Source organism: Sphaeramia orbicularis, chromosome 15 (genome assembly GCF_902148855.1).
Source record: "Sphaeramia orbicularis chromosome 15, fSphaOr1.1, whole genome shotgun sequence".
Classification (NCBI taxonomy): domain Eukaryota; kingdom Metazoa; phylum Chordata; class Actinopteri; order Kurtiformes; family Apogonidae; genus Sphaeramia; species Sphaeramia orbicularis.
The window spans coordinates 27647327-27662590 of record NC_043971.1 but is presented as its reverse complement, the minus strand read 5'-3'; the positions used below and the strand labels follow the sequence as shown (position 1 = coordinate 27662590).

Sequence of the window (15264 nt, the reverse complement as noted above, 5' to 3'; positions counted from 1 at the left end):
CCAACCTAAACTTTGACAGACTCCCCCGCTTCTAGGTCAAACATGTTAGGTTTGCAGCTTCAGCTGTGTTTATATTCTTACACCTGAAGCTCAGTGAACCGAAGGCACTGAATGGTTTTGCACTTTTTTTTCCTCTATTCTTGACCTAGACAAAACATTGCTAATACTTATTTTCATTACTTTAACTTGCATATAAGGTTTAAATCAGCCCATTGTCAGCAATTAAAAGAAACAAAAAATATATTTCCAGCACCACTGTTTTGTATCAACTAGTAGCCTATTAGTAAAAGCACAATAAAATATAAAAACAAATAAAGCTCAGCATAAGCTGATATCCGATGCTGACACAGATGTTATTTCTGTGAATTTAATTTGCTTTTAAAGGTATTTGTTCCCCTTTTTCATCAAGAAAGCAAAGAAATCTTTATTATTAATGTCTTTCGTGGCTTTACTTGACTATATTTAATTGAATAATATTTAATTTAACACAATAGATAAATATCAGCCATGGTTATCCTACTATAATGGACGTTTCTGTGTCCGGCGCGTCTTTGTCCGATGCGTGTCCCGATGTTGCAGCACGGAAGGGTGTACGGGTGCAATGCCGCTGTTGCACCACGGGAGGACGCTATCGTACAATGGCACCATGGGTACAATGCCACTAGTTGGTAAAATTTCAGCTTTTTGCTGATATGCTGTATCTGCACTTGTAACTTTGTTGCACAACCATGTTCACAAACTGAAATACATTTTACTCTTGTTTCACACTGACGATACACCGGAGTCATAGAGGTGCATCTCAAAAAATTAGAATGTCATGAAAAAGTTACATTCTTGTCAGGTATTTTAGAAAATGAAAACTCTATACATGTTAGACTTAGTAAATGCAAAATGAAAAATGTTTCCATCAGTTTTTAATCTTAAAAAACTGGATTTTAGAATTTCAAATTTGAGTAAATCAGTATTTCTGTTGTCCAGAAGACACTCATTGACATCCTCAACAAGGAGGATGAGCCACAGAGGGTCACTGCTGAAAGGGCTGTCCGTTCACAGAGTACTGTATCAAAGTATATTCACAGGAATTTGACTGGAAGGGAAAAGGTGTGGTAGGAAAAGGTGTACAAGCAACCGAGATGACTACAACCTTAAAAAGACTGTCAAACAACATCAATTCAGGAACATAGGGGCCCTTCACTGAGAGTGGACATGTGTCCAGGAAATGGACTACAAATGTCCCATTCCTAAGACCAAACCACTGCTAACCCAGAGACAACATCAGAAATGTCTTACCTGGGCTACAAAGAAACAGAAATGGATTTTAGAGCAATTCATACATTACAGAGACACTGATTCCCTTGTCCTCTTTCCACTATGTCAGAACTACTGGAACTGAACTTTGTTGTAGTTCATTGACTCCTCATGTCATCTGACCTTAACGACGTAGACAATGTATGTAGTACTGTCAACAGGAAGATGAGAAACACCAAACCCAACAATACAGAAGGGCTGAAGTCTGGTGTCAAAGCAACCTGGGCTTCTATAACACCTCAGCAGAGCCATGGGATAATCAATCATGCAGTAATTTGTGCAAAAGGAGGAAAAGACTAACTTAAATACACATACTTTTAAGAGGCTTAACATTTCTGTATTAAAAGTCCTTTTTGTAATTAATTTTATGAAGCAGTCTAATATTATGAGACACTAGGTTTTGATTTTCATGAGCTGTAAAATATAATTATCAAAAAAGGCTTAAAATAATTGACTTCGTTTGTAATTACTTCAAAATATTCCAAATAGCTTGGAGAAACTAAAATACACGCAGAATCCGTGTCGTCTTCGGAGGTTAAACTGCTGTAAATGTTTTTGTTAGAGGATGGTTAGTTACAGAGTAGAGACCACAGCTAAATGCTATCGATATTCGTGTTAAGCTTCTCATAATCACAGGAATCACTGCTGCACATCTACAACCGCAACACATCAAAATATTGAGGTCACACATGTCATTAACTAACTACTGAACACCAAAGAACACAAATATGACCCACGGATGACATGGACGTGTGTGCAGAAGACTGGAGCTGGACTAGCTCTAGCTTTAGCCCAAGGGCAGCTCATTTTAAAACCAAACCACAAACATAAAATCATGTGTTCCATACCCCTACCTTGTTCTACTTTACGTTTTGCTCAGATTTCGCCGACAAGCTGATATAAAACCGGACAAAATAATCATGAAAACACACCAAACTGTGAAAACGTGACAGACAGGGTCATTACTCGTACATCCGGGTTCTCCGACGGTGACTGAGAAGGTTCAAAATAGGTGTTTTGCCGTTGGTTCGTACAAGTTGTTGTATGTGTTAGTTCTTAATGTTCAGCTTTATTCATCAAGTTAATTCTGTATATTAGTACATTACTGCATTAATTTAATGTACATTTACATTTAATTTATTATTCACCATTTCTTTACACAAACGTTCCAAAAAGTATATTAAGTTTTATGTAGACAGAAAATGTAAAAACAAAGCAATCATCAAAACATCACTTTTCACAACCTGAAACATTTTTTGTAGATATTACTTCTCTTGTCAGTATGTCAAGAAATATAAGGCATGAAACATGTGTTGCCTTTCAGAAAATCCTTGTAAATAAATATTGCAGTCAATGCCATATCGTTATTAAAATACATCATGTTATCGGCGGAAGTGAACTATAAAACAATAAAATGAGTCACCGTAGGTCTGATGTGTCCTCAGCTAACACAGTCCAGTTTTCCCATGAAGCCCTGGCTCCTCCCACTTCAGCGCAGATGAAATAAGAGGATTTCCTTGTTTTCGTGTTGTCTACATACAACTTTTCAGCTGAAAGAAGTCACCATGTTTTCCTTTTTAATGTTTTCTGCCACCACATGGACTCTGCTGGCTCTGTTTTTCACTCTTCTGTGCCTGTAAGTCATTTCTGTGGTCTTTACATACCTATTACATGGTGTGGGTTGTACGCCTTTGTATTTGTGACGTTGGTTGTATTTATTCTGTGAAAAGATACGTTTATATAGGACACTTTTTGACAGGTGAACTGTGTTTTATGAGTAATGTTTTGTTGACAGTACTTTCATGCACATTGATACAGTGAATAAAAGTGCATGATAGTGTGCATAATATACACACCCTATTACAGGGAAGTCAAACTCATTTTAGTTCAGGAGCCACATACAGCTCAGTATGATCTTAAGCGGCCAGACCAGTAGAATAATAACATAATAACCTGTAAATAATGACCACTCCAGATTTTTCCCTTTGATTTGGTGTGAAAAAAGTCAAATTACATAGTGAAAATGTAAGTAACCTGATGAAGTATGTATAATCAGAAAAATAAATGCAATTCTAACAATATTATACCTCAGTGTATCATTTACAAAAGTATATTTCAACTTACAGATCACAGTGGATCTACAAATGCACAAAACATTTAATAACAGGCTTAATAATGTTAAAGTTGTGCGTATTTTTCTCATTACATTTCAGTTCATGTTTGTTCAGGTTATTCACATTTTATTGTGAAGGGATAGTTTGTAAATGTAAACATTTTCATGATGTAATTCGACTTTTTTCACATTAAACCAAGGAGAAAATTTGGAGTTGTCATTATTTATTAGTTATTATGTTACTACATTGTTGCTCATAAAGATAGAATAAAATATTTTTACTCCCTTTCATGAAACGATTGCGATAATGTGATTTGTTCTTGGTAGATAAAGTGTAACTGTGACTCAGTATATGCAATCCTTGCAACTAGTAAAGGGTGATTACTGATGTATGTAAATAAGAATAAAAAGAGGAATGTGACTGTAAACAAAATTATTCCAACTTTATGGGCAACAGTATTTTATTGATCCAACCCACTTGAGATCAAATTGGGTTATATGTGACCCCTAAACTAAAATGAGTTACACTTTCATAAATACACCCTGTAAACCGGATTGGAACCTTTGGCAGGGTATTTTATTTTTTGGTATTTTATAATAGTGCTGTGTATTACTGTCTTTCTGTGGTCGCAGGTATAGCATTTGGCCATACAGGTTGTTCAGGAAACTGAGGATTCCTGGACCAACACCTCTTCCTTTTGTTGGAACAATGTTCTATTTGTCAAAGGTAAGGTACAAACACATACAGTAAAAAAAAAAAAAAAAGAACTCACTGTTAAGCACTTTAATTTCTAAAACTTTCCTGATTTTTTTTTTTACAGGGACTTTTACCTTTTGACCTTATGTGCAACGCCAAGTATGGAGATGTATGGGGGTGAGTTGTCCAGTCTGTTTGTAAAATGTTGCAAATGATTTGTAGATTTATGTGGAGTAAAAGAAGTAGATTCTAGTAAAAGAACGAAGTAAGACAGGAAGAAGTTATTGCTGTTAAAGTGAAAAAGCGCAAACTGTGAAATGTACTCAACAAGTATCAAGTAGTCATTTTTGTCTTGTGATGTGTTTCATGTAGTTTTTGTTTTGTTACATCTTTATTGTTGATTTTGCCTTAATCCATTGGGAAGATCTGCAATGATACAAGGTAAAAAATCAACAATAATTTCCGTCATGTTAAAACTGAAGTAACAAAACTGTTTAGAAAATGTAAGAAGTGGAAAATGTTATCAAAAGAACAATTGCTTAAAAAAAGGACAAATACCTGAAAAATCTACTTAAATACATTAGTCATAAAGTACTTGAACTACAATGATTCCTCTGTGAAGATTGCATTTCACACCAAAATCAAATTACAGCAGAAAACATTGAACATATATAAACATTTACACAAAATGAGCAGTGTTCAGATTTTTAAATTGATTGAAATTAATGTTATTTCATAGTAAGATATAATAGATTTTTAAATTGGTTTTTCCTTTGAAATGGGTAAAATCAACAAATCCATGTCATCCTATGTGCTTTAGTTCTGATAGCTGAAATAAAATGCAATACACCATAGCAGTTATTTATTTATTTATCTTTTTTTAAGGAACAAGTGTACATGTTGACATAACAAAACAGCTTTCAGTCATGTTTTCTCATATAGTAATAAAAAAGAAGGAAAAAGAAAAACAATCATAAGTGTATTGATAAAGGTGGTATAATAATCATTTCCACGTAACACCAGTAAAAATCAAAGCAATAAGTACACAAATAAAAATATAAAAGATTGTTAAGAGGTTTAAGGCTAAGAGACACAAATGAAAAATAAAACTTGTGTGTTGTTAAGACACACACACACACACACACACATGCATTATATACCTTAAATAGGCAGTGTTCGTGTAATGGTTGCTTTCTGTTTCTACATAGCCTGGCCAATATTTGTGGACCACCTTTAGCTTTAGTCTCCATCAACCCATCCCTAAGATTGTCATTGGGGTTCAGGACTGGACTGTGGTGTGGCCAGTCCATGTGTGAAGATGATGTCTCATGATCCCTGAACCACTTTTTCACAATACTGATTTTGACATTGTCATTGTGGAATATGTCTGTGTCATCAGGGAACAAAAAGCACATTAATGCTCAAACCTGCTCGTTCCGTATATTCAAGTCAGCTGACCTCATAATGTTGTTGAACCTGACCAACTGAAGAAACGCTAGATCATAACACTGCCCCCGCAAGCTTGTACTGTAGGCACTAGGCATGATGGGTAATGACTTCATCCTCCTCTCTTCTTCAGGGTCAATCGTTCATAATGCTAAAGTGTGTTTTTTTTTCTAGGAACAAGACTCATTAACAGGCTCACCATCAACAGGTGTCATACGTTACATAAGCAAGCATGAGTCAGCAGTAAGATAGTATGATAGCCAGTAGGATGCAGATAAATCATGGGGGTTAGAGGTAACATTAATAAAGGTTCTGTTCCATTTAGTTTCCTTAGGAGGCCATTCTAGTGAACCAGCATGTCATGATTTTGAAGGCCTGATAAATGGGATGGAGCCATGTTTAATGACACCAATTACACCTGTGTGTTTTCTGCCTTAAGTCAAAGTTCACTGTGAAAAAGTGCCACACCAGGCATCATAACTAACTGTCTTTGAGGAAATATGATACTATACTAGATTTAAGAAAATTACCTAACTACCTATCTAAGATTACTAATTTTGATCTCATCATATAAAGATGTATATATTTGTGACCTGTGACACTGATTTAATCATCATTATTGTGTCTTAGGTATGAAATGTTGAATTTGTGGTAAATTATTGTGTCAATGTCATTGTTTTTATGTGAAGGCTTTATGATGGACGGCAGCCAGTCATAATGGTGGCAGACCCCGACATTATTAAGAGTGTCATGGTGAAGGAGTGCTACACTGCGTTTACCAACCGCAGGGTAAGACATCTTTAAATTCAATTACCACTATTCAATGTTGATTAATAAACTAAATATTTCTAAATATTTCACCATCTATATGACTCTAAAATGAATGATATATAATTAATGTATTATTCTTATTGATATCAATAATGATATGAAAAAAGGTAAAATGAGTGGAATGAATTAGATTTTCTATTTACACATACTCAAAGTGCGTACTTTGTATCCATTATTCATTCACTCACTCATTCACACTCTGGTGGTGGTAAGCTACATTTGTAGCCACATCTGCCCTGGGGCAGGCTGACAGAAGCGTGGCTGCCAATCCACACCAGCAGCCCCTCCAGTTAGCAAACAGTCACACACTAGTGTGAGTAGCAGCACTGGAGGTAAGGTGGGTGAAGTGTCTTGCCTAAGGACACAACGGCACATGACTAGGACAGAGCGGGATTCGAACGACCCACTCTACCTCCTGAGCCACGGCCGCCCACAAATTTATGTTTCATTTGTGAACATGTTTTCAGAAAAGGATATTAAAGCCAATAGTATAGTTATTTTATGTTGGTTTTTTTAAATCCACAAACAAAAATGCATTTTTCGCTATAGAAATGGCACACAAAACAGATGCAAATAAATGACTTGATTGTCTGTCTCCACTTGTATATCATATACAATATAAGATTTACTATCAACCACAAAGTATACTACTATTACTGAAATAAACAAGTTTCTCCACACTTCAATGAGCTCATACCAACAACTATAGTTCAGTTGTTTTCTACTCTTATTGTTCTTGTTCTTATTTATTGGAATTTTAATTGAAAACTAAATCACATGCTTTGGTGTATCTGTCTTTTCTGACCATGAAGTAGTGATATAGATGAGTTCCCTGACAGTCATGGTGTAGTTCACACACTGATCCTGTCCTCTGTTGCTGTTTGGTTAAAGATCTCATTGTGCAGCACGGACAGGATCAGTGTCCATACTGATCAGTTCAGCAGACAGTGATGTTACAGAGCGACTGTAAAGGGATGGATATTGATGATAAGAAATGTGAGAACAGGGAAAAAACTTGCATAATGTTTAGTGTAATTTCTACTAATGTGTTGTCACAGGAATCCACATTTGCAGGTGCATTTGGTGATTCAATTACAGCAGTTAAAGATGAAAAGTGGAAAAGAATCCGCAGCTCTTTATCTCCATGCTTCACCAGTGGACGACTGAAGCAGGTGAGTGCTGACAGCAGAGGAAATAACTTTCAATTCAGAACATTGTAAATTGTTGATAGTCGTTTAAATTTAAAATTATAATTAATAATTATTTTTTTAAAAAAAACCCTTAGTGTCTTTTTGGTATTGGTTTTAAATTTGGCAAACAGATTCCTTCTGTTGTCAAGACCAGCTGCTTCCAGCTGTATCTTTAAGCAAAGGTGAAGCCATACCTGCCTACAAGCCAGTTTGAGCATGTGGTCCTTTTTTTTTTATTACATCTCAACTGGATTACTGCAGTTTACTGTACTATAGGTTGGACCGTTGGAGAACCCATCAGAAGACTGAAGGCAACAGCCTTTTCTGTGGCAGATCCCAGGCTCTTGAACACACTGCCCCCAAAATTACATGTGTACAGTCCATTTAGCAGTTTAAGTCTCTTTTAAAGATGCACATATTTGCACTGACTTTTAATACAAGTGTGTGACTTACATTTATTTTATCTACTGGTTGTGTTTTAGATGTTTTTTTCCCTATTTGTATCTGTTTTTAATCAGTGTATATGTGTATTATTTTCACTATTTTGACATTATGTCTTCATACAGCACTCTGTGCAGTTTGTGTTGTTTTAAATGTCCTATATACTGTAAATAATCTAGACCTTGACCTCCATCTGAAAATTGACTTGTCTTTTAATGTTGCTCGTATCCTGATGATGAGCAACAAATGGTATTAAACAGCACACAAAAGATTCCCATTCAATCATAACATCACTGGGTCAAAACACAGTAATGTCCCGTCAGAGAGCAAACTTTAATTGATTACCATTCCAACATTTATTTCAATATAAAGTACCTCCTTGTTTTAGATAATCCCTTATGGTCCCACTAAAGCAAAAATGAATTTAAAAGTAAAAATGTGTGTCATCTAGCAAGACTAATCTGTCAAATTTCCTCTAAAATGTCCCGTCAAAGAGATTTCGAGTACAGTGTTTTGACCCCACTTTTTATTTCACCAAATAAAATGATCCATTTGTACTTTCAGCTTACAGAGACATTACTCAGCGGTGGTTTGGATGAATCAGATCAGATCAGGGAGGGACTGTTGGTGCTGGTGAACAAGTTTCTTGAAAAGGACCAATCAAACAAAAATGTTTTTGGCAGTCCAACAAGAAGATCAGAGTTCAAATGAGACTGAATCAGGTTTGAGCAGCCCAATAAAACCGAAATGTTCTGGTTGAATGGTCGTCTTTTGTACGTGTGATTATCAGTGCTGGTAGCTCTTTATGAGGAAATGATACACTGTTATCAAACACACATTAAAGAGAAACAAAAAGGGCTAAATGGGGCATCACTATCTGTGCATAGCTCCCCAATGGAACAGTTTCACATTCTAATGCTCCTTTCTCTACAGAAGTGACTAAAATACCTGAGATTCATCCCCTCTTTAACGATGCATGGTGCTGTATTTCTTACCCAGCAGTCTTTGTGAATTTACCTCTGTGGCTTCAGTTGAGTTTGATCTTAAACCTGTGAATGATTCTGTTTACAGTCTGTGCTTGAATTATAACTTTTCTCTTTAAAGGTTTTTCCTATTGTGGTTCGCTATGCAGACCGACTGATTAAGTCACTAGAAAAAAAGGATTTGGAGGAATCTATCGATGTTAAAGCGTAAGTTGTGTAGACATATTCAAGTAACAGTCATCATAAGTTATGTCATTTTACCTGTGTTTTTTTCCCTGTTGCAGATTTGTTGCACCTTTCAGTTTAGATGTTGTAACCAGTTCATCCTTCAGCATTGAAGCAGATGGCATAAACAATCCAGATGATCCCATTGCTGTTAATGCAAAGAATGTACTTAACTTCCGTTTCTGGCCAATATTTTTATTGAGTATGTATAGTGATACCGTATCACTGACTCTGTAAGAGGCTGAATTGGATATATGAGCACCTCCTGTACACAATTTGATTTAATTTAATTTTCATATTTGGACTCTTTCAGTGGTATTTCCCTTTGCTGGACGTCTGTTGGATTATCTTGGTGTTTCCCTGATACCTAAAGATAGTGTGGATTTTTTCTACAACATTATTAGAAAATTTAAACAGCAACAGCATCGTGCACATGAATCTGTGAGCATTTTTCTTTTTGCTTGAAAATAAATAAATATAACGCTGTAAAAGGAGGGTTGGGGAACATATAGATATTAAAAATATGTATTTTATGATTGATAATGTTTATATGTACTTTTCTAGAGTCCATCAGACTTTCTGCAGGTGATGCTTCAGAATGAAATACCCATGAAAGAGATAAAACAGGAGGAAGAACAGCCAAGTAAAGGTACTGTTTAGAGGACCGATCCCCAGTCAGGGTACTTCTTCAGTTTCCTGCGGACACTTGTTAATGAAATTTGATAAAAATCAATTTCACGCTGATCTGTCCTAAATGTACAATGACTAATAAACTGACTGTAGACAGCAATCTAGAGCTGCATTGACTAATTGATTTGTTGTAAATTATTAAACTAATAACCAATTATTTTAAAGTTAATTTTAACTTCTTATTTTTTAATATCTTCATATTTATTCACTTGTCTTTGACAAAAAAATCGCATGTCTTTGGATAGGGGTTTCAAACTTCTGTATACTCTTTTGTATAAATAAGATTAATCAACAATGAAAATAACCCTGCATGAGTGAACTGGATTCCTGAATACTCTATCTGTAAGTGGAATATATATATATATATATATATATATATATATATATATATATATATATATATATATATATATATATATATATATATATATATATATATATATATATATACACACATAGGAAGCTAAAAGTAATTGATAAACACTACCGGGGGGTCCACTAGTAGTAGCTAATAGTGTTCAAATTGTAAGATAAAATAAATAAAATCTGAAAAATATTTTTTTATAAGCATGTTCATAGATGTATTAGTGTTAAAAAAAAAAGGCTTACAGTCCATATGAGCAGAATTCTGCAGTTTGGTAAAGCTTGAACATAAAATTTGTAAATGGATGGTTTCATATTGAATAGACACAGTTTGAACACATCATTGGGTAGTTATAAAACGAAGGAGATTGAAAACATGCCCTGAAGATGATGCAAACCCTGCAGACTTACCTGAAATGAATGTCTACCTCACCTGTGTGTGATGGCTGCCTTGTCATTGTGTATTTTTACTGCTGAGCTGTTACTGCAAAAAAGTTTCATACACAGAGTTTCTGCCTCAAATGAGCTGCTCATGCAGCCTGTGTGGCCGCTTTTATCTATTAACATGGACATTGAAATAAAAACACCACAGTTAATAAGACAAACCACTGAGTTTCCTGGGATAACTCCGTCACTTGTAGAGTTATCCCAGACGCTGATGTGTTTCATCACAGTTGAATCATATAGTTCACCTTACAGCTCAGAAATAAGTTTTAATGTGCAGTTCCTCATTAACTTATAAACTCCATCACTGAGTGTTCTTCCTCAGTATACCTCTTTAAAAGTTTCCTTCCCAGTGTTTTCTTTTTTATTGAATAAGCTGATGTTTTGACATACTACACATGTGGAAGTATGTCTTTAAAGTATATTTAGCGTTACTGTTGGCTTTCATTTTGATGTAAGAACTAGAAGAATTGAAGATCACGTATATATAAAGCCAAGATTGATTGTTTCTTTTTTTATAATCCTGAAATTTCCCAGGTTTGACTGAGAATGAGATCCTTGCCCAGGGTCTTATTTTTATCTTTGGGGGCTACGAGACCACCAGTGTCACTCTCTCCTACCTCCTGCACAATCTGGCAACCAACCCTGATGTGTTAAAGACCTTGCATGAAGAAATTGATGCCAACATACCGAAAGATGTAGTTATTCTTTGTGTGTTTTGCTGCTAATTCATTCAGTAGCTACTATACATTCAGCCGTTTATACTTGTGCTGATGCCTCCTGTACGTTCTACCTCCAGGCTCCAGTTACATATGAGAGTGTGGTCGGGCTTCAGTACCTGGATCAGGTTCTCTGTGAGTCACAGCGTTTGACACCCACTGCTCCTCGGCTCGAGAGGAATTGCAAAAAGACGGTGCAGATCAATGGCATCACCATCCCAGAGGGAACACTGGTTGGGATACCTGTAGCTCTGTTGCACGTAGACCCGAGATACTGGAGTGAACCTGAGCATTTCAGACCTGAGAGGTAACTTCATATCAATGATTTTATGAAGATGGTCCTTCACATTTCTCACACCAAATCTTGGTTTACCAGTAGGTACAGTTTTTCAATACTTGTACTTTACTTGAGAATTTCAATTTTTCCTACTTTCTATGCTTTAAATACCCCTGTTTTTATGTGGTTCTCAGTCTTTTTCTGTCGGGCCCCCCTTTGGAGGACAAAAAATCTCCAGGGCCCCCTCAACTCCAACAACATTGTAACAGTGGTGCAATTATAACTTTTATTGAAAGAAATATTAATATCGCAACAATACTTTTTGCTTTTCCTTGAAGAATTTTTTGTTCAAATTAAAAATATCTTAGACTTTTGCTCGAACAATACGAATAAACTCAACCAGACTGCTCCCTGAGACAATATTTTTCCAAATAAAAATAGGAAATGCACAATTATCTTACAACTATGACAATAAAGTTACTTTTTTTTTTTGGGGACAAACACATTTTTGTAACAAAGATGAACATTTTAACAACATCAGTGGCTGCAATGAGCCCGTTTCCATTGCACATCTCAGAACATTAAAGTACAAACTGTGCAAACACAGACACATTGCACATGTTTCTTTTCCAGTCCAGTCCTTGTCCATTCTCCAAACCTAAACTCTTTGTCTAGTCTAGTGACAGATCACCACGGCAGTAGATTTATTTGTTGTACGTCCCTAAAATGAGTCCAGGGTGCTCCAACACTAAAACATTAGTTCCACCTGCTACATGTTCTAACTGGAAGAAGAAAAAAAACCACCCAGGAGTGATCCAATGCCCCCCCCGGCAAGCCTTTGCGCCCCCCCCTAGGGAGCCCGCCCCACAGTTTGAGAAACGCTGTTCTACATCAACGATACAAAGGGTCAGAGACATAATGTTTTCATTTTGTCATGTATACAAATTTATGGAGCACCTATCAAGTGTTGAAATCCCACCTCTTCCACTGTGTCTTATGTGACCCAACTCTGGGAAAAAAATATGAAAGGTGGTTGTTTGCTCGTTGAATTCTGTCATTTACACATCTGACATGTTTCTTTGGTCGAAAAATGTAATTTTTAAAAAATTTGTGGTAAAAATAGTAGGGTAACATCTAGTTTAGTGTGGAAACAGCTCAGTAGACTGCATCTCCTATCTCACATGAAACACACCAGCAACATCCAAACAGCTGTTACCTCGGCAAATTGAGCCCATTTAGAGACGTACTAATACTCTGATCATTATCTGATTTTACTGAGTTATCAGATTATTCAAGTGACCATGTAAACACCATAGTCTGATATGCTTTATCAGATAATGGCCGTTGTCTGATAATGACTAAATAAACAGACCAAATAAATATATGCAGTATGTTTTGTAATCATTACAACCTTCACTTCTATCTGTGGACTGTTGGTTTTGTCTAATGTGTGTGTGTCTGTACAGGTTCAGTAAAGACAGTGTGGAGGAGGTGAATCCATATGTGTACATGCCGTTTGGGCTCGGTCCAAGAAACTGCGTCGGGATGCGCTACGCTCTGCTCGTCATGAAGATGGTCGTTGTCCGTCTCCTGCAGAGTTACACTTTAGAAACATGCAAAGACACTATGGTAAGACTCAGACACATACACAACCATTCAAAATAATGCATTGCAGTGGTCTTTTTTTTACTGGATTGTTTTATTTCTTGTTTCAGATACCACTTGTACTTGATTGGAAGTCCCAGCCAATAAAGCCCGTCAAACTAAAATTTGTTCCAAGACAGAAATAGTTAAGAAGAAGAATCTCCAAATATATCAGTCCTACATACTTACTAACTTTATGGTGAGACGTACAATTTTCTATTTGTGATGATAAAGAAAATGCTTATGATAGGTACAGTATACTCTCTATAACTAACTTGTATTGATTTCATGAATGTAGGTTTTTAATATTTACAGACTCATAATCTCAGTATCAGCTTGCCGTTTCCACTAGTCTCTTCCTTGATCAAAAATGCATAAGTCTGCCAAACTGCAGCAGTCAGCTCTGTCCGGTGTTGTGCCAAGATATGTACCCCCACTCAGAATTGTTTCCCCTGGCCATGGGAGCATAATTGTGACTTTTTTATCTCATAATTTTGACTTTTTATTTCATAATTATAACTTTTTATCTCATAATTTTGACTTTTTATCTCATAATTATGTCTTACCATGGGAATTTTTTTTTCAGTGGCAGAAACAGGCTATGTATGGAAGCCTGTTTCCGCCACTGAAAAAAAAATCCCCATGGTGAGTCATAAATATGAGATAAAAAGTCAAAATTATGCTCCTGTGGTCAGCAATTCTCAGCGGGGATAGGTACCTTGGCATAACACTGGAATTTGTGTGATGCCCAAGACACACAGACAGAGTCCACTTCCCTTTTTTAATATAAATTTACATGTGTTTTATGTTGAGACAACACATAAAAATATATCAATTTACTCATGTAATTTGACAGAGAATACTATTCTTAATGTATCTCACTATGTCCATGTAAGGTCAAATTTTAAGACAAGCAAACAAGTTACAAAACTAAAAACAGCTAATATCGCCACAAGATTTGAATTTGTAACATTGATGAAAATCTCTAAAACTGCCACAAAATGGAAATTTGAACATCTTTAGCAATAACCAGCATTTGCAGCCAAATATGTATTATTTAAAACTGCATAACACATTATATATTGACAATGTAGTAAACTAATAGTCACAACTTTCCATTCTAACTTTGAACTTATTCTCTTAATCATTCTTTAATTTCATCTTGTCCAGCTTTAACTGTATTTGGAATCTGTGTTGTTATGCCCAGTTATATGCTCTTTGTCTCCATCTAGTGGCCATCTGATATTCACCACTAATGGATACTGTTAGATTTCTCCTTGTAAACCTTTGCCTCAATAAGATAAGATTACACAGTTGATTGTATGTGAATAAACATGACTTTATTTACATTGAACTTTGTTAAGGCTCATGTGTTCATGCTCTACTTATCTACTCAGTACTGTACTTAAGATTAATTATAAAATTGGTACTAATTTGAGTATTTCCATTTTCTACCTACTTCAACCTACTATACATTTTAAAGGATCATAATGTACCTTTTATTCCAGTATTTTTTATAAGTAATATTGGCCACTACATACTTTGTAGATTCAGTAATACATTACAATGTATTATAGATTAAGCTTGAGTGTGTGTGTGTGTAATTTGATGTTAGCAATTATGAATAATATTTTGAAAGCAACAATTTACTACTTCTATTTAAGGGACCTTAAACTGTGTTTTTTTATTGTGGTTTTGAAGGTAGTTTAAAAGTTGTTAATGAGTGACAATAAGGCATGAATGCAGGAATAACCACTTATGTAGAAAATTTGTGGCGACCTTTTTAACTACAGCTGCATTATTCAACTTCAATGAAAAAGTAAACTGAAAAAAGCACTTCATCTGCATGAAATAATGGCAGACAACAAAAAAAGAGCAGGATGAATAAAAGGC

General features: G+C 35.5%; 1 protein-coding gene across 1 annotated transcript; it reads left to right on the top strand.

The window, feature by feature from the left end:
• The first annotated feature begins 2796 nt into the window (after nt 1-2796).
• On the top strand, nt 2797-14725 carry LOC115433750 (cytochrome P450 3A30-like). The gene is made up of 13 exons (XM_030155237.1): nt 2797-2944; nt 4055-4148; nt 4243-4295; nt 6254-6353; nt 7454-7567; nt 9131-9216; nt 9294-9436; nt 9548-9675; nt 9799-9883; nt 11269-11429; nt 11531-11757; nt 13194-13356; nt 13443-14725. The coding sequence occupies exons 1-13, from the start codon at nt 2874-2876 to the stop codon at nt 13515-13517; spliced, it is 1500 nt and encodes a 499-aa protein (XP_030011097.1). The 5' UTR covers nt 2797-2873; the 3' UTR covers nt 13518-14725.
• Nucleotides 14726-15264: the final 539 nt, after the last annotated feature.